The sequence below is a fragment of the Engraulis encrasicolus genome, chromosome 2 (assembly GCF_034702125.1).
Source record: "Engraulis encrasicolus isolate BLACKSEA-1 chromosome 2, IST_EnEncr_1.0, whole genome shotgun sequence".
In the NCBI taxonomy this organism is placed as follows: domain Eukaryota; kingdom Metazoa; phylum Chordata; class Actinopteri; order Clupeiformes; family Engraulidae; genus Engraulis; species Engraulis encrasicolus.
In genome coordinates, this window is record NC_085858.1 from 30,424,276 (window position 1) to 30,443,957 (window position 19,682).

General features: G+C 42.6%; 2 protein-coding genes across 3 annotated transcripts in view; both read left to right on the top strand.

Moving 5' to 3' along the window:
* LOC134436804 (F-actin-uncapping protein LRRC16A-like) overlaps positions 1–2,893 on the top strand; it is a 115,289-nt gene extending 112,396 nt beyond the window's left edge. For both annotated transcript variants that reach the window (XM_063186156.1, XM_063186163.1), the window contains one exon: positions 679–2,893. In XM_063186156.1, the coding sequence (XP_063042226.1) occupies positions 679–860 (182 nt within the window). In that variant the 3' untranslated portion in view covers positions 861–2,893. The remainder of the gene's footprint in view (positions 1–678) is intronic.
* Positions 2,894–4,713: 1,820 nt separating this feature from the next.
* scgn (secretagogin, EF-hand calcium binding protein) lies at positions 4,714–18,429 on the top strand. Its single transcript, XM_063214715.1, has 11 exons — positions 4,714–4,904; positions 5,017–5,087; positions 6,159–6,251; positions 8,082–8,171; positions 9,514–9,570; positions 12,293–12,370; positions 14,515–14,570; positions 16,843–16,888; positions 17,036–17,095; positions 17,547–17,615; positions 17,943–18,429. Exons 1-11 carry the CDS (start codon positions 4,835–4,837, stop codon positions 18,069–18,071), a joined length of 819 nt encoding a protein of 272 aa, XP_063070785.1. The 5' UTR covers positions 4,714–4,834; the 3' UTR covers positions 18,072–18,429.
* Positions 18,430–19,682: the final 1,253 nt, after the last annotated feature.

Consider the following 19,682-nt stretch of genomic DNA (forward strand, 5'->3'; position numbering starts at 1 on the left):
TTTGACATTGAGGGCATACCTGCCACATCGCATGTTGACTAGGTGGCCTAAGCCTAGACCTGTCCCTAACCCTAACTGTCAGTGAAGTTATGCTGCCACAAGGGGGTACCTTTGAGACGCACATCACATTTTGACTCCCAGAAACGTCAGAAATTGCACTCTGGTCAGAGGTAGTCAGAAATGTACGAGTTGGGATGATGCACTCTAGCCATTGCCAACTCCTCAATGCTGCCTCCTGCTAGTGACTCTGTGTGCATTCCAATATGTGGACTCCCTTCCTCCACTTGTGCTTGTGGCCTCACATTTTGCTGATGCCCCGCCTCTGTGGAGAAAACAATAAAGTTTCCCCGCTGTCAGCCTAGCTACAACAACTTTTGGGTGACTGATTTTCATTCACCATCCCAATTGCAAATGAGAAAATTACATTACAACTATGCTTTTGCAAGATATTGAATTAATTTTCCTGTCATCAGTGACGTCCTCACGAGTTCACAAGCAGGCAAGTGAGCAAGGGGGGACTGAAGTCTGCATATGGGAATCCACCCTCTTTGTGTAACATCTTTCTATGTTGGGATGATGCACTCTAGCCATTGCCAACTCCTCAATGCTGCCTCCTGCTGGTGACTATGTGTGTAACATATTTCTATGTCCTCCCCTCTCCCCTTGCTCCCCTCACAGTAAAACAGGGCTCCACCTCCGACTCCCCCCAGAGCTCCAGCCCCGGCCGACTGGCCTCCAGGGAGAACGGCACCAAGCCCAAGGACCGCTCGCCCACCTCGGACCGGGACAAGGAGAAGGACAAGGACAAAGAGAGGAGCAAGGGGGAGGACGGGGCCAACAAAGACTTTGTATTTATCTGAGACGTGCGAGCAGAGACACTGGACTGTCCCCACTGTGGTCCCCCACTTCCTCCTTTCTTTCTTTCTTCCTCCCTTCCTACGACTTCCTTCCTCCTTCCCCTCCCCACAGAAGCCATCAGGATACTAAACGCTATGAGACTGTTAGAGAAGCTGCCTTGCCTTCCAACCTCTACTGTAGCAAAAAAAAACAACAACCCTCCCTCAGGTTTCCTTCTATTGCATCGGCCATTTCTGAGGGAGAGAAAGAGACAGCGAGAGCTGATCTAGGATCTATTTAAACCATTTAATGTCATAAATGATGTTTGCATTAAAGAGCAGGGAGTTCCTGAGTACAGGTCAGCATCCTAAGATGTTTTTCGTGTAGTGTTGGGAGGGAGGCGTGATGAGGTGTGTGCATGTTTATTTACTGGTGCTGTGTGAATGTGAAGGAGCAGGACCAGGCTGATCTTTCTCTGCAGGGCCAACTACTTTTCTTGGTTTTGTTTTGGTTTGTTTTTTTTATCCAGTTTGTCACTACACCTTGCACTTATCTGGCTCAGTTTGCTGGGGGCTGATTTGAATATTAGGTGTCCGTTCTATATAAAGGTGTTCAGTATTGTTTTTCAGGCCTTAATCTGAAGTTGCTGAGGAGAATAAAATAAACTGTTGAGGACTGGATGCAACTAGGGTTATCTGCCACTCAAACGTTAAACTACACGCATCTGCAGTGGACCAGCTGCAGCTCACCTCTACTTCCTTACCGCACTGCAACATGGCAAAAGGGCTCGCCAGCACTGTGATCATAAGTAATGAGCAAGGTGTTTGTTTGTTGCACCACTGTATTAAAATAATAAGAAGAAAATAACTCTAGAATTCAACCCTTACCACCACAACCAGCAGCTCTATCGCCCCCTTGTGTTCACTGGAGACAACATGGCAGCTGTTCTACACAGCGTGTTGTGGCTGGTTCGCACAGCCCCATTGCACTGACATGGGAGTCGCCTGGTCGTTGTCATTCACGAGTCAGTACTGTGATGCACCTTTTACCATTCATGGCAGAGAAAAGAAATCAGAATACAGGCTATGTCTCACAAATGTGCACACACACTTTTTTCTTCCTTGGCCGGCCGGTCCTCTATTTTTCTAGTATATTGCTCAGCAAAAATATCTCCTTGTGTCCCACTTGATCGCGCACACACACACACACACACACACAGTCCCAGTTTGCAATTATTCTCAGCTGCAGTGGGCATGGCCAGCCTTCACTTGGCCAATGGCCAACGTTGAAGCAGCCAGCCAGCCACTGGGTAGCTTCCCATTGTGTCTTATGAGAGAAGTGGCCATCTTTGTTTATATTTCTTACAGGCAAAGCATCATGCTCTCATGAGACCTCTGCCCTCATCTACCGTACCCATTCCTCGTTTTCCACTGACAGTTTGTGACATGCATGTACCTGTAAGGTTTATGTGTATATATGTGCATCTCTGTCTGTATATGTATGTGAAATGTACAGTTCCTTGGTTTAAAAAATAATAATAATGATGATAACAATAATGTAATATATGCACACTTGTGCGTGTGTGAGAGAGTGTGTGAACAAAGTTCTATATTAATATAGTACTAAGCACACTTGTCAAGGCGGCTTCAAATTTGTTATTCAAACTGTTGGTGTGTTTTTTGTTTTTTTTTACCTATGGCGATATTGTTTCCCTCCTTTCATTGTGCATTGTATTAATATGATGTAAAACGTTTCATTTTATTTTCTTTTTCTTTTCTTTTGCGCTCTAAGCACAATGATCACAATGATTATGGCTTTCATTCGGGGGCCAGGGAAAAAAATATGAGGCGATTGGTGAATCTGAACTTTTATTGTTATGAAAATAACTTGAATGGTAGGCTACTTAACGGAGGTAACCGCAGTTTGTTTGTTTGTTTGTTTGTTGCTTTTGTCCTGCTGGTTCTGGTCATGGCTCCCTCCCTCCATCCATAAATGCATTCTAGATGGTCAACATCTACTTTTTGTGTATATTTATAACAATTAAAATTCTTTTACATACCAAAACGTTATTGGCACTCTTTCAGTTACACGAAATGCAACCACGACTCAAGCGTCAGGAGGACGAGACCAGCTCAGTGATTCTGCTGACGATCAGTAAGGGAAGTATGCAAAGCAGTGATTGATGTCTGTCTTTATAGGTTATAACCCCAGCACCGCATAGGCTACTTTTTATTATTATCAAAACTATCCATCAGGTAAAGGAGTTTATAAATAAATCACCTGCACTAAGTGAGTGAAATAATGGACTAAACATTGAATATTTTGGTCAACATAAAGTACAATGGACTCTGGGCCGGATTTACGTACTGGCTAGATATGGCTACAGCCCCGCCAGCCAGGGGGCCCATCATTGGTCAAAGGAGGGGAAACGTTTTTCCCAAATTGCCGACGTAGTGCAAAATTCATCTCATGTCTCCTCTCCATTCTTGGCAGACTTCATGAATAAGCCTAAGTCCAAAATTTGACACGGTTTGTAATTTTTTCTTCTTTTTGTGGGGGGCCTCTGTGGGGGGCCTATCACAAGCTGTAGCCTAGGGGCCTCTGGGCCATCTTAGTCTGGCCTTGAATAGACAGATGTGGACAGTTGTTGAATGCCCACTAGACTTGTAGCCTTTCCTCTTGGACACTAGTCGAACTCGAAATAAAAAAAGGGCCAAAATAAAAATGTGGAATGAAGTCACGGGCCAAAATTTATTTTAAAACATGGACTAAAATTGTGCATGCATGCACTTAATACACATAGTTAAACTTCTCACACACTCTTTAGCATCATATATGGTAGTTCAGATCTCAGTGTAAGCTGTTTCATTGGCCTGAGCCCACTCATATTCCTATGACACACCAAATTTAATGCTGGCTTTTTAATGTAACCCCAGCCCAGTACCATTGAAGGCTTTTTAATGTAACTTCCCGTTTGGAGTGCCTGGATGAACTCTTCTCTCTACACCAAATTTAATGTTGAAGTCTTGTGACATTATGCAACACTAATGTATGTGGGCCAATTGTAATACATCTACACATTTGAAATTATCTCGCCGGCCAAATACAACGTGTCCGCGGGCTAGATTTGGCGCCCAGGCCTGAGTTTGACATCCCTGCACTAGACGGTGCAAAAGGCATTTTGATCACATAACTTGATTAAACTTCTAGCATTTCATTAGCCTATGATCAAAATCCCGCCAGATAAAAATCTGTAACCTGCAAGATATTATTTTTTATGTATTATTAGAAAATAGGTAAGCCTATGCCTAATAAATAGGCAATGTGGACTCTCACTGACAGACACTGATTTAAGACACTACGATGAAGTCACTATTAAGAGAAGAAGTGCAAATTTGTATTCTCTACTATGGCTAATTAATCCTAATATGTCGCTTCCACAACAGACTGGTGTGAACAGTTGTTTTATGCCCACTAGACTTGTAGTATTTCTTTTTGGACACTAGGCGGTGCAAAAGGCATTTTTTGTCAGCACCGTGCACTTCATTAGCCTACTATAGCAACTATAATCAAAATCTGTCCAGATAAAATTCTGTAACCTGCAAGATTTCATTTTATTTCTTTTTTGTATATATTTTTTTGTCTTGGCCATTATTGGAGAATAGGTAGGCCTAATAAACAGGCACTGTGTACTCTCACTGACAGACACCAGTCTATTATTTAAGTCACGGTTAAGAGAATATGCCTATGTGCGCATTTTAATCTTTAGTAGGCCTATGACAAATTAACTTCCATTTCCATAATTGTGCCCTATAAGGGGAGTGTATTCTTGTGGGTCCTGGAAGTGGTGCAGCCACAAACTCTGCATGGTGACAACCCACGAGTAGGACGACCGCAGCTGACGAGTGCTTTCAGTTCTTCAGGGAAGCGCATCTGCACGAAGTGTCTGCTGCCGCTGTAACATCCAGTACTTCGTCTGACTGGTTCGATCTTCGCGATGGAAAGCGGTTTTGACAAATTAGACGCAGCAGGTTTTCTGCAGATTTGGCAACATTTTGATTCTGACGGTGAGAACTTATTTTCTGTGTCAATTGACTAGACTTTTTCATTTCATAAACTGTAAAAAACAAAAAAAATCTTAAAAAGTCACTCAAGCAATGATGAAACATTGTTTTGTAGACAATGGCTACATTGAGGGCAAGGAACTGGACGCTTTCTTTCGACATATGCTGGAAAAGCTGGAACCTAAGGTGAACCTATTATGTCTTATGAAGAGTATGATTTTTTGTGCCTATGATTGATTTTGTGCAACCAATTTTTGTGCTTTCAATGTCCACGCTGTATTTGAATAGCCTATATAGGCCTACATGAAACTAAACAACTAAGCATTTGTTAAGTAATATCGACATGCATTGCATGCAACTGATAGCTTGTCTACGGGTCAGAATTGTGTACAGAGGCTGACAAGAACACAATCCAGAAAAAAGCTGCATGGCCCTTTTAACCTTAATTTCCTCTAACTACAGTCTGGAACATTGAACACCCATAGTACTGCAGAAAGCCCAATTATGAGCCTCTGGTTATGATCTGGTGGGTGTTCAGAGACGCAGCACCCACTGCATGACAATGGGCTCATTAGTGCGTTAACAGGCGCCACAGCAAAGTAGTAAAAAATGAATGTGGACTCCTGCATAGAGGACAGTTTGACCCATTGCATAATTGATTAATTTTGCATTTTCACTATACACTTCAAGTGCTTGTAGCCTAGGCTACACTATGGTTTACCCTCGGTCTGTATAGTATTTTAAACTGTATCAAATTTGTCTGACAAATATTGCACATTTTTCTTCCTCACTTCACAGACTAACCTAGTGCTGTGTATTCAGCAACAAGTATCTGAACAGGAAGAAAGTGCTTCTCAGGAAGTGATTGGCTACATTTGCTGATAAGGAAAACTGTTGTGAGATTTAGATTTTTATGGCTGCTTTCGTGAGATGTGACTGCTAGTGTTTCAGTAAACTCTCAGCTGCACTCTGTGATCTTGTCTCTGACTGGACTCAGTGTCAAAATCTTAATGAAACCAGCCTCACATAGTCTTCATTATCATGAACCTTAATACAATTCAAACTTCAATAAACTACAATTAAACAAACTACAACTACAATTCATTACAACTCGTGATTCTTCATCTTTATAAACCAAAGTGAGAGTTTATGGAGCCAATGGTTCATATGTAGGCCTAGCCTATGGAACCCAGAGTAGCCTACGGTTGCGTGCATTTCCACGGCAACCCCCCGATTAACACTTCACATGCCCTGTAGGATGCGATAACAGAGGAGAGAGTGCAGCAGATCAAGCAGCGCTTCATGTCTGCCTACGATGACACGGCCGACGGACGCCTCCAAATTCAAGAGGTAACAGTAACACAGCTTTTGGGGCGGGGGTGGTCATAGGGCCCGGAGCCACCCAGGGACCCACAGTGGGCTATGACATATTTGGCTGGGGCCCCAATGTTATTTTCCATCTACAGTAGGTTGTCCAACAAGTTTTAACACAGACTGAATGAGCTCAACCGTCTCTCACTGTCACCCACACTGTGTACTGTGCCTCTCAGTGTAGCTTCCTGGCTGTCTTGGGGGTTGTTTCTCGCTCAGCAGTCATGTGCTGCAGTGAGAAGACGGTCTGCGCCTACTTTTCTGTGTCACAACTTCTACAGTGGAACCAACCAACCACCGCTTCCTCAATGCTTTCACACAGCGGAGTGGCTTACAAAAGTACAGCACCAAGAGTGCAATTCTTAAAGACACACAGCGACAAATATAATTCTTGACAGATGTTATCACTCCACACTCAACACACTTTGTTTTTCATTGTAGCACCAAATTGCTGGCTGATTAATTGTTTTACGTTAACATGACTCTAATGCAAAATACAGCCCACTGCACACAGTGCACTGAATCTCTCCAGTCTTTTAGCAAACACAGTGAAGGATGAAAAATGCTGTGTGTGATCTTTCTCGAGCATGCTCAAGGCGGCCGTGGAAAATCCATAATGAAGAATGGGGTATAGACAAAGTTTGTGCTCCAGACTATTCATTTGAATTCACTTTGTAATTACTCATATAGAACAGGTCAATATGCACTCCACTTTGTTGCATCACGCTTTCTGTACTTAAGATGGTTGCTTGGGAGGGTTGGGCCTAATTTGGCTGAATGTCAGCGTGTTGATCGCAGTCCAAGTAATCAGCCTAATGTAAGGGAAACATTGTTAAAACGCGAGACAGGGAGGATACCCAGGGCTGAGCTGCCAAGCAGCCAGCCAGCCAGGGAGCGGATGTCTGTTGCCCACATCCACATGCATTAACCTTGAGCTGCGGCACAGCCAGGCGCGAGCCTGGGCATCAATCTGATTTACTGCATGGGGGAGTAGAGGAAGAGGATGGGGGGCAGGGGGGATGGGCAGGGGCAGGAGGGAGACGGGAGGAGCTTTTAAAAACTATGGTGAAGAAAAATGATTCTTCATAGTCACGTCTCATATTATGTTGTAAAAGGGTGGAGAAATATAATCTATCTGCTATAAAGAAATCTACATCTTGGTAAAAAAAAAGTAGGCTAAGTAATTAAGAAGGGTGGGGTACGCATCCACTATATGCTACTTACTGTTATGATGACGAAGCACATTTTCATGTTACACTGTCATAGATCCCTTAGTTTTTATGTATTTACTGAGATGTTTGTTGTGTACATATAACCTGTAGTATTGTATGATTTTGCTCCATCCTACAATTTGCTTGTACTACAGTATATAGGGGATGTCAGGGGGGCTGCGGTAGGTTGGCAGGAAAAATATTGTGAAATCAACTCAATTATTTTATACATTAAATCTAATCTAAAATAAACCAAAGATAAGATAAACAATCCAAGTGGAATCCGTTTCTTCTTTACAATGATTATATATGTATAATGCCTTCTGTAGTACTTGAATGGTGTTAGGAATGCACCAATTTCATCGAGTTGTGAAACCGGTTGCACAGAAAAAAAAGTGTGGCACGACCCATATCAGGGGGGCCTTGACTGGAATCTTCCGGTAACCTATATGTGGGGCCTTAGCATGGTAAAGTTTGGGAACCCCTGCTATAGGCTACATTTTAAGAGGTTGAGGTCACTGGCAGATCAGTGCTGCAGCATGGCTTATTGTGTCGTGATTCACACTCTCCATGCATGCTGCTGTACTGTGTGTTGCAGCTGGCCAACATGATCCTTCCAGAGGACGAGAACTTCCTGCTGGTCTTTCGGAGGGAAGCCCCATTGGACAACAGCGTGGACTTCATGAAGGTATTGTAAGCTCACAAGTCTGCAGTTGGCTTTGGACTTGGAAAGCTCACAAGCAAGGGCAGTAGGCCTACTAACCATCCTGGGAGCATCTGGGGTGGAAGAAAAAATAGAAGGGGCCCTCAAATTCCACTCTTGAAGCATTTCTGTTGGTGTTTACTGTGACAGGGCTGACTGTGTGACAGCTCTTGAGGGACTTTAGACAATAATGCTTACAGTAGATTTGTCTTGTCTTGGTAAACCCACCTCTGTAAGTTCACAAGTCTCCAGATGTCTTTGGCTGTCTTTCAGTTGAAGTTTTGACAGTCTGACCCCACATAGTGGCCAAAAACTGGTCAGTGAATTAGTTTTGGGATTGATGGGTCAAGGGTTTGACCATTCCTGTTGCACTAGGAAGAAAATGGGGATTGGAGAGTAGAGCAGGCTGTCTCTGCAGCATCATAGACTGTATGGGCCTATGCATGCTAATTAACCAGCACTCTCCTGCACTGCTCTCCATGATTGTAAAAGCTTTAAATGCATGATAAAGGCATCTTTCTCCACAGTACCCCTGGGCTCCTGGGCAGACTGAGGTGGACTGCCCTGTACATAGTAGCCTACAAGTAATCTGCTGTATGTTGGTCTGGATAAGAACATCAGCCATACAGTAGTAATTGCAATCTAATGTAATAATGCAGAAGCGTATACATACAGTGACTATATGGCACTATAAAACTTTAACGGTACAGTAAATTAGAAGAACAGAAATACTTTCGCAATGGACCTAATACACTCCATCGAACAGAGTTAAAACTCAAACAGTTTTAAAACTGTTAAAGTGTTGAACTGACACTCATTCAACACATAGCTAGGCAAATTCAACACTCTTTGATTAACACAGCAAAATCTATCCTGTCACGTTTGGCATCACCCCAGAATCCCCCAGTGTAGGCCTACAGTGAAAAAATATACAGTGTTAATTCAACACTATCCTGATAATATGTTGTCCCAATCGATTCAGTGTTATTCCAACTCTTTGTTAAAGTAATAATTAGAGAGTGGAATTTAACAAGAGAATATATGGCTTCTAACACTGCTAGGTTGGGATCATATATTCTCAATAGTGTTGTATTAACACTGCATTTGTTTTACAATGTGAGTGATAAAGCTGCCAGTCAGTGAGATTGCACTTATGCGATTGCTGAGGGGCACTGACTGTGCTGCAAGTTGGTCAACGAACACTTGACATCTGGTAATGGCAATGCTGTCAGCCGGCCAGGCAGGTGATATATGTTAGCAGTAGCAGGCCAGGCGGCACTGAGTGCTTCATCTGAGCTGTGTGCTCTGCATCTCTCTCTGTCCACAGATCTGGAGGAAATACGACATGGACAGCAGTGGCTACATCAACGCCGTGGAGTTGAAGGTAGCCACTACAGTCATTATAGGCTTAAAGCCCCTCTGTGTAACATTTTAGGTGTTCATTATCAATGTTCACGTGGTATGGGTTATTGTATTGTCACTGCTCAGCTCTAGCAAGATTGAATAAGGGAAAAGGAAATCTTACACACTGGACTTTTAAGCAGACATCACACAATCCACCAGCTTGTCACATGCACAGGCCAGGACACAGATGACCACTTCCTATTTTCACTTTACATTGAAGGACTGTCTTGAGGTGGTAATGTGTTGTTAAGAGATTACATCTTTAAGTGGTTGTCTTGACTCCACCTAACACCTGCCTTCACTGAATACTAATGCCAGAAAGAACAGGATGTTGACTTAAAGTATTGAGATTTTAAAACGAGTGAGTGTACTTTAAAATCTTGAGACCACACACACTTCATTAGTACTGCAAAACAGAGTCGGTGACTTTGTTTCTGTCCTGCTAGGTCTAGGACCATTATCTCAAATTAGCCAATATAACACATAAAAGCAAACGTTATACGTAAGGCCTTGCCGTAATGCTGCTTAGTTCAGAACAAACAGTGTGAAAAATCCAAGTGATGCTGATGTGGTGAAATATAACAGTTCTGTTATAATGGAGGACTCTTCTGCATTATCAGTTGGACTGACTCTTCTTTAAGGTGACAACGCAATTTAGGTTGATAACCAGCACGATTTGAGCAATTGGTCGATTGCAGTTTACAGTATGTTATGTTTACTAAGCATTTGCCAGGGCCGGTTCTGGCTTATTTGGTGCCCTAGGCGAGCCCCTACCTTTGAAAGAAAAAAAAAATCTTTCTTATACCTCACAGAACACAAGACTAATATCCTTAGTAAGCTTAACTAAATAGCATCAAGAACAATAACCGTTTTTCATCAAATGGATTTGTGGTTCTTTTTGACAGGCGACCAACACATCAGATTGAGTCGCATGAAAGTAGCTTCACTGTGTGGTGTGTTGGATGTGATGGTGGTGGGGCCCCCAACCCCAGATGAGAGGGAGGTTATCAATGTGTTTGAATTGTAACGTGAAATTGAAATGCCAGGAGAGTGATACAGTAGGCCTACATTTGCATGTAAAATGCATGTGTAGACAATAAGCCTACCAAGGAGGTCTGCATTGATCTACACTATCTACAGCATCACAAAGCATGGCAGCATAACAATTTTAATAAGCTACACATTTGTGCTGTCTTCCAAACCAATTTCATTTCTGCACTGGAAATAGTGGTGCATTTGTGAGTAGGAGAATGAGAAGGGGGCTATCTATGTGTTTGGAGGGACAGGGTGAGAGAAAGGGAGAAGAGCTGTCACACTATTGAATTTCATAATATACAAAATATAGTAAATAGCCTCACTTGTCTGCTGTGCATGGTTCTGTTACATGATTAATGTAGGCTATGTCATTCTGGTCTGGAAATTAATGTTTTTTTAAGCTTACAACAAGCAGGTAATTCATGTGGATGGAAGGAGATATGGCAGCTAAAATTGTTTTAAACATTGCACCAGTCTTACTTTACATTGCTTGTCAACCTAAGCAAGTATTATGATATCAGGTGGGTGTTAGTGAGTAGTGAGTAGGCTACTAACAGCTACTTTACTGGATTACATTGCTTGGCATACTTGGCTAATGTTAGCATGCTAACTAGCGATTTCTCTGATCAAAAACAAAGCTCTTTTTCTCTCTAATTCCAAATAGTAACCTCATAACTATTAGGCTTTCCATAATCACAAACGGTTGCTGATTAAATCACATAGTTCCAAAACACCCTCTGAAACTCCTGCATCATGCAATGAGTGGTTTAATGAGAACATAATAATCTCCATCCAGCAGAGCAGCACTACTGTTTGCGCTTGCCCCCTCTGTCTCTCGAGTGAGTCTCCAAATTCAAAATAGACCGCAAGCTGTCACTCGTCCCGCCCCCTTTCTCAGAACTGTCTGTTTATTGGTTCACAGACTTCCCAGAGACAGTTGGAAGAGATATTACTATTGGCTGAGGGGCGCTTTGCCGTGAGGAGCGCTTTCGCTACTCTTTGTTGATTGCGACTTCATAAAAAAACTTCATATCGCAAAATTACGCATAGGAGAGCGCCATTTCGGCGCCCCTTCTTCACATGGCGCTCTAGGCGACCGCCTAGCCGGCCTATGCTAAAAACCGGCCCTGCATTTGCTGCTTGCACTAAAACACATTGGGAAGTCTGTGGATGAAAATGGGTGACAGACTGTCTTTATGTTAAAGAAAGAAGTACAGTTTGTACTGTAATGGAGCCTCTCTCGTCAGCAACTTGTTCAGAAGCACTACTAGGGTTGAAAAGTCAGATCAGAACTCTCCATCAGATCTTCATTTTCCTCCCGAGGCAGCGCCCATCTCAGCTTATGATCTGATACTTCCTTGAGCTGTGCACACCACGTTGCAGCATGCTGCAGATGCACACACTTGTATGTCACGTTATGAGTAAGTGTGAGCTCAGTAAGTGTGAACCCTGTTGCTAGCACCTCTGGTGAAGTGGAACAGTGTAAAGAGAGAAGTCTATTATTAAAGTGTGAATGCCTGACTTACCTACAGTACTGTGATGACATGTGTCTCATTAGTATAACTGCATATATTTTTTGTTTGTAGTTAGCAATGATTAACTGTAAGTGCTGTAAAGGTGTACTTTCTGTTTGTAAACAAATTCCTTAACTTCCACCCCACGACCAGAGTTTCCTGAAGGACCTGTTTGCCCAGCATCATAAAGACGTTTCTTCCTCCAAGCTGGATGAATATGTGAACGCCATGGTAACTGCACACTCTTTATTTATTGACGGTTTGACAATTTTGTGTGGGGATTTTCACTCAGAGAAGAATATACTATGTGACCAGAGATAAACTGTTGCAACTCTCTGACCCGGATGCAGGCTACTCAATCAGGTGGCTAGGTAGGCTAAACATGGTCCGCGGTTCGCACCGGCTACGACCGTAAAATGAAAAGCTGGAACCCCGACTGTTTTCACCGACTGCCACTGTCTAAACCAGCCATATTACGGGAATGGCTAATAGCATCAGAAGTGGACGAAACTGGCGTAAAAACCCGGAGGGATCGCTACTACCGTGTGTGCAGGCAGCAGATTTGAAGAGTTGCATGGAGAGTACAGGTAGGCAGACTACTCTTACAAAGTAATTGCAACACGGTATAATATAACATGGATTCAGCTTTGTAATAACACACCACTGGTGGTGTACTTACATCTGTAAGAGTACTTCTAGTACGACTTTATAAATTCCTCCAGCCCTCCTCCGTTGCGTAATGGTCCTTCTGACCTCGCGCGCCCTGGCATCCGGGTCAGAGAGTTGCAACAGTGAGACACCTCTGAAAACACTGGCCAGTGAAAGATTGTGTGGTCCGATGACATTCTCTGTGCCTCGGTTTGATTGACGAGACCTTTGTGATGAAGTGTGTAGCGTTTTTGAAGTTGTTTATAGCGGGGAAACATCAGAAAAGAATAGGTTTATAATTGGCCCCGCCGTGATGCGTTGGCTGCGTTTTTCACCAAAAAGCTTAAAATTAGCTAACTCCATAACGGCGCGGCATTGCCCGGAATGGCTCATCATTAGATACATTATGTGGCATGGGAAAGCGATGGTGAAACTTTCATTTTACGCCGGAACTATCCTTTAAAGAGGTCACCTGAGCGTGTTATACCTGAGAGTGTTACCTGAAGAAGTTTGTGTAGTATAGAGTTTCTCAACAGGGTCGGTACAGCCCCCCAGGGGACGTTGCAGAGCTCTAGGGGGGCGTTGAGAAGGATAGAGCTGAAAAGGGGCGGTACTTAGTTGCCATTGGAGGGAATTAGTCCATTTATTTTTTTAAATATTAAGGGGGGCGTTGTGACGAGGCCAAGGGGGTGTTTGTTCAAAAAAGGTTGAGAACCATTGGTGCAGTGCGTCAAAATGTTCTCCCTTACAGAGATGGCACTTCATAAACTCCATGCATTTGTGAAAATTGTTTGCGGACACCTTTGGTACCAATAAAGAAATGATTTAACCACTAATTACCGTGACGGTGACCAAATAGTTTTGTTTTTTCCCCAAATGCAACAACCCATTACAGGAAAAAATTGGCATCTAAAGAGGGTGGAACTTCATAAAGTGTGGCCCTTCCGCTTTATACCAAATGCCCTAATTTGCTTCCTAGAGGTTTTCCTCAGTGAATAGTTCTATTGAATGTGTCTCAAACGAGGTTGAAAATTGCCCTGGTATGTTACTCAATATTTATTACAGCGGTTGTCCAATCCATTTTTACCCCGTTAATGGAAGCATGTGGGCGGGTGTCCATTTAGGCCAGAAATTGTCATCATGGTTGAAAAAGCCCTTCTGAAGGTAGGAGTATTGTTGCGCTCTAGATGTTACAAAAATTAACTAGGTGCGTGGACCCAAAAGAAGTAGAATATAAACGTAGGAGCAGGTTCGCACACTAAACAAGACACATAGGTCAAGCACAAGGAGTTTAATAATAAAACCTAATAAAACCACTGCTACAATTATTAGATGACCACAGCCGCGATGCTGGAACAATTTGAACAAACTGTTATTTGAAAAAGCCCTTCTACAATATAGTGCCCTTGTAGAGAAGATTTGCAATGCCCACAGGTCTCTCTCGGGGAGCTCATTATACAACTCACTTCTCTACCAGACAATTAAGGACCAATTCAATCTTGCTGTATCTCAATTGCACAGTCATGCTTTTATTGAGTCTTGTTATATGAGCCCAGTTGATTTGTTTCCATCTGTGGTGGTAGTGGTGAGCTCACCGTCTTTATATCAGCAGACTCACTTTCTTGAGTTATAAAAAATAACTTGTCCTCCTGAGGCATATTCACAGTTACGTACAATGAGGTGCTTGCAGCTGTTTATGTCACAATCCATCTTCTGTTCTGTTACAGATGAGCATTTTTGATAAAAACAAGGATGGGAGTTTGGATCTAAATGATCTGGCCAGGTATGTACTCCTGCCTTTATTTGAATGGGTTTAAGTGTTATAGATTTAGAGTAGGTGTTGTGAATGCTGCTCTCACTAGCTACAAAATAAAGTGGGATGAGTTCTTGACCAGGAAGTTAAGTCCCATTTATGTGCAGCTATCGATTCTGGTAATGCAGTTGTAACATCTTATTGTCTCGCTGAATTATTCATTGTGTATGGAAAGTGTGACTGGGAAAACCACATTTCCCCAGAGTTTATTTGTAGGACTGTAATGACTGTGTTATCATTACACTGTGAACAGTTAACTTTGAATTAACTCCCAAAAAGACAGACATGAAGACATGTTAAGGCTCCTCGTCTTCTTTATGGAAAATTGTTCATAGTTCATAGTTGTTTTTATTTTATTTTTTTAGTTTAGTTCAGCAGGGACCATGCACAATATACATTGTTTACATAAGTAAAAAGATGGCTTGTGCCAGATTATAGCTATATCGCTAATTTCCATCTGCAGTCCCTGGACAGGTAAAACAAAAATTAAAATACATTACATGAACAAATAAGCACATCCATGTGCCATGGGTTCATAGCCCCAAACAACACACACATACGTACACATACACCCACACACATACACCCACATACACACCCACACACACATTAAAATGGCATACAGTTATGAGACATATGTCGAATTAAAAACCATATGATTAGTGTTGACAAGACTGGTTGATTAATATCCATTTTTTCACACCCCTTGAGAAGGCCAGATAATCAGTAATACTTTTTAGGTCACCGGGTAGGCTATTCCATGTTTTGGATGCCCTGAAAGAGAAGGCTGATAAAGCAAAAGCAGTTAGTTAGATTGGGAGACTACAATCACCCCTAATGGTGGATCTTGACATTCTGCTCATCTGTTCAGAGCAGGGTTGAACAAATGTTCTTAGAGGTGGGGGTGCTGCATTGTGAATGATTTTATGAATTAGCCACAGATCAGAAAATGGTATGATGTTTTCAAAGCTGAGCATGTTATACTTGCCCAGTATGGGACAATGGTGGTACTGAAAAGATCTTCTATCTAAGACCTTTTCAGTACCACCATTGTCCCATACTTGACAAATATAACATATAACATGCAAGTATAACAATTCAACATGCATAGAGTCTAGTTGGTCCTACCTGCACTAAAAGTGTGAAGTGTTTGCACTGAATTGACACTGCAAAATTGACTCTATCTCACAGGGAATATACTGCATAAAGCATGAATGTTTTTATTATGTTTTTTGTGCTTTTGAACCTATAATGAACCAGCTTAATTTGTTATCACCATTAAGAACTGTGACAGATTCTAAAATCCTAAAAAACATGTTATGCCCCCGCATGGTAACACCCTTGTCCATAACAGTTAGGCCCCCTGCTTTCATTCGAGCGGACCCTCTTGAGACAGAACTGCCATGTGTGCCTTCTCTCTGCGCTCCAGACACAAGTGATTTATCTAATTACCTCATCCTGCCATTGCAGAATTATGATTGCATCATTGCGATCGCAATTACATGTATGATCATCGGCTTTGGGGAATGGCTTGTAAACAAGATATGTGGTGGGTGTTCACTTCCTGAATCTGGCATCATGTGTGCTTCTGCCTAGCCAAGGGTCCATCTTTTAGCATACCAACTCAAAATGTTTTTGGATTTTGCACCTACTTGGGAATCTGTAGAACCCCACGTTTGATTTGATTGAACATGCATGCCGTAGATGTGCATGTGTAACGGAGGCTAACTAGCTGAGTTGGTGTGGAACGTTAGTAAAACCTCCCTCCCGAAAGCCTCATACAGTGTTGATGCCGTTGGGCTGGGGGACTGGTCCTTTAGTCCAGCGGTATCGTACTGTACCTCCCATTTCCAGACTGTTGTAGTTGACTAGGTGACAGGTTTGCGTCCCCGAGGGGGACGGACTGTGCAAGAAGACCTCGGTCACAGTAGTGCCGTGACCCGGATTAGGAGTGCGGTTTATGGGGGAGAGTGTAACGGTCGGAGGCGAACTAGCAGAACTGTGCCCAAGGGAATTGGTCGTGGGGATTGAAGGTTCGAATCCCGGATCATTATGAAGTATGTATGAGAAGTAAATGATCAATGCACTCCTCCATCCTCATCCATGGCGGACCTGCTATTGAGCAAGGCAGCAAACTACAGTGTACATTGCCAAGGGCACTGTTGCTCTATCTCAACTGTTAGTTGGTCCGGATAAGATAGTTAACTAAATGTACTGCAATGTCATTTATGTTTGCCTCCAGAATTTTGGCTTTGCAAGAAAATTTCCTGCTGCAGTTCAAGATTGACGTGAGTTGAAATGGCAGAGACATGCAGTCCGATAACACAACCAGTAGAGCAAACATATTTTGTTTCTGTTTAAATGCATTTGTTTTGCCATGATTGACAATCAAACACTAGCTACAAATAAATCGATTTTCTTTCTGACAAACACAGGATAAGAGTCAAGAGGAGCGAAAACGTGACTTTGAGAAAGTATTTTCCCACTACGATGTCGTAAGTAGAGTGTTCTGACAATCAAGTAAAACTACCAGGGAACAGTAATGCTAAATACCCTTTTGGTCACTAAATTCTCCTGTTTATAATGATTATTTCTACTTATGATAAGTAATGTAATAAAGATTGTTTTTATATCAGAGACCACTTATAATTGTCTATCCTCTATGTTGCATCACACTTAAAATACCTGATCTTGTGTGTTTAAACCTCCTCTGCTCTGGGGTGATCTGTCCAGTATGTTGTTCCCCAGCTCTCTCCATACTCCTCTCTATGGTCTAATCTAAGCCCAATTCTGCCTCTCTGGTATCAGTCGTAGTTTCCTTGAGTCTGTTGCATCTTAAATTGAGTTATTTTGTCCGCATGCTGTGCTGATGTGCTGTGCTCTGTCTTGGTGTGTGTGTGTGTGTGTGTGTGTGTGCGTGTGCGTGTGTATGTGTGTGTGTTGCAGAGCAGGACTGGAGCCCTTGAGGGCCCGGAGGTGGATGGCTTTGTGAAGGACATGATGGAGCTGGTCAGGGTGAGTCACATGCAGCAGCCTTTACATTACTCCAGATCGCTCAATACTAACAGCATAAAAGCGGCGTGTATTGTTGTTATTATGTTTGTCATATTTAGTGGGTGGGTGGGGCTATGGATCATGTATAGAATTGTGATGTGATGTGTATGACATGAATTTCGTCTGTTTGGTGGTTGGACAAAAACAATCCTTACTCATCAAATGGCAAGAAATACCAGTTCGATTCTCATCTGGTTAGTGTTCTACGAATCGAGTCTTTACTGTGACATTGATGTCGTTACTGTGACATGATGAAGCTGAACACGCTTGTTTTCTTGTCTTCTCCAGCCCAGCATCAGCGGTCCTGAGCTGAACAAGCTGCGCGCCGTCCTCCTCAGCCACTGTGACGTCAACAACGATGGAAAGATCCAGAAGAACGAATTGGCACTGTGTCTGGGGGTGAAGCTAAACCCTTAACTTCCCTCCACACTCCTCAACACCAACACTCCCCAACACTCTGTGCCTATGTTCAGCTGTGTGTGTCTGTGAAATGCACTGACATGGTTTGCATGTATCGAATGACCAAGTTTTCAAACAAAATGGAAAAAAAGCTTTTTGTGTTTTTATGTCATTGTATCTTACTGGTGCTTGTGTAGACCTGTTTTTTCTGCTAAGACAACAAAAAGGGAGTGATTCATCTTCTCAGTAGCAAATTCAGTTTGGTGAGCTCTGTGACAAGTGTGCATGCTGTGTTGTTTGTCATCATTGCAGATCTGTTTGTTTATTGTGATAAGTTAAATACCTGAGACCTTATTAAAACTACAAATTGATTTAAGTGCCCTGGAGAGCCTCTGGTTTGCTTTTGTGATGAATACTGAACCTAGTATCAGTCTGACAGCTGATTGGTCGATTGCCTGATAGTTGATTGGCTGTCAGCCTGTTTACACACTCGACCACGCGCAAGCCAGGCAGCCAGGCAGGCAGGTGAGAGGTATTCCCAAGCCCCATTCAGCTGCTATCCGCCCATTATCTCCAACCAGATAAGAGGGGCGACACACGCGCACACACACACACACACCATGAGCACACGCGCGCACACACATATAATCACAAACACACACGCACACACACACAGCTAGAGGGAAGCGTTTGGTGTTCTCAAGGGATTAAGTCTTCCAGTGGTCAAACTAAAGTTCCAATTTATATAAACGCACTCTAAAGTAGTGACTCTATTACCATTGCAATATTACAATATTCATAGCCTAAATATACAATATACAAACTACTACGTATTTTTATTAATTGATTAAATATATTAATATTAATATATTAATTAAATTGATAACATGAAGAGGACAGCTGATTTTTTTTTTCCAATCTATGGTCACACACATCTCCTCTAAACCTCAACAGTAGAACCCACCTGGACAAACAGGAGAGACAGTACTCAAGTAGTCACCTTTGGATGTGCAGACTCCCCCTTAGCAACCATCTAGTGTGTCATGAATATGGGCGACCCTGAGAGCTGATGAAGGCTGGAGGGAAATAGCCAACAGGTGCTCTGTCTGCCACGGGGCATCTGTCTAGTTGTTTACCTTTCGTGTCCTCTCTCTCTCTCTCTCTCTCTCTCTCTCTCTCTCTCTCTCTCTCTCTCTCTCTCTCTCTCTCTCTCTCTCTCTCAGTCTCTCTCTTATGGGCGCCAGTAGCACAGAAGCCTCAATTTAAACACTTCCATCCCGGCTCTCTGACAGCTTTAGCTGGGCCCATGACAAAGTCATCTCAAAGCCCCCACCCAAAACATACAATGTAGGCCTAAGGAGGACCCAAGTCTGCATGGGCCCCTGGGACAGACAGCAAGGAAACCCCCCCACCATGGGCGTTGCTAGTATACAGATATACAGATATAAGATTTTTTTTTAAATTGCTACTGGAAGATAATGTGTATTACTGATTGCATTCATTATTATGTATTTTATTTTCAAGCCTTAAAAAACAGGCATCTTTTATTTCCTCATTATACAGTACAATTTATGTACTTTGTATCTGAGGTCTGTCAGTGTACCACATTTTTTGATACATCCTCATCCA

Excerpts from the sequence above, each read along its gene's own strand:
- scgn (XM_063214715.1), top strand. The coding sequence starts at position 4,835 with ATGGAAAGCGGTTTTGACAAATTAGACGCAGCAGGTTTTCTGCAGATT. Across the intron at positions 5,088-6,158 it reads TGGAAAAGCTGGAACCTAAG|GATGCGATAACAGAGGAGAG; the intron begins GTGAACCTATTA and ends CATGCCCTGTAG. Across the intron at positions 16,889-17,035 it reads TGCTGCAGTTCAAGATTGAC|GATAAGAGTCAAGAGGAGCG; the intron begins GTGAGTTGAAAT and ends TGACAAACACAG.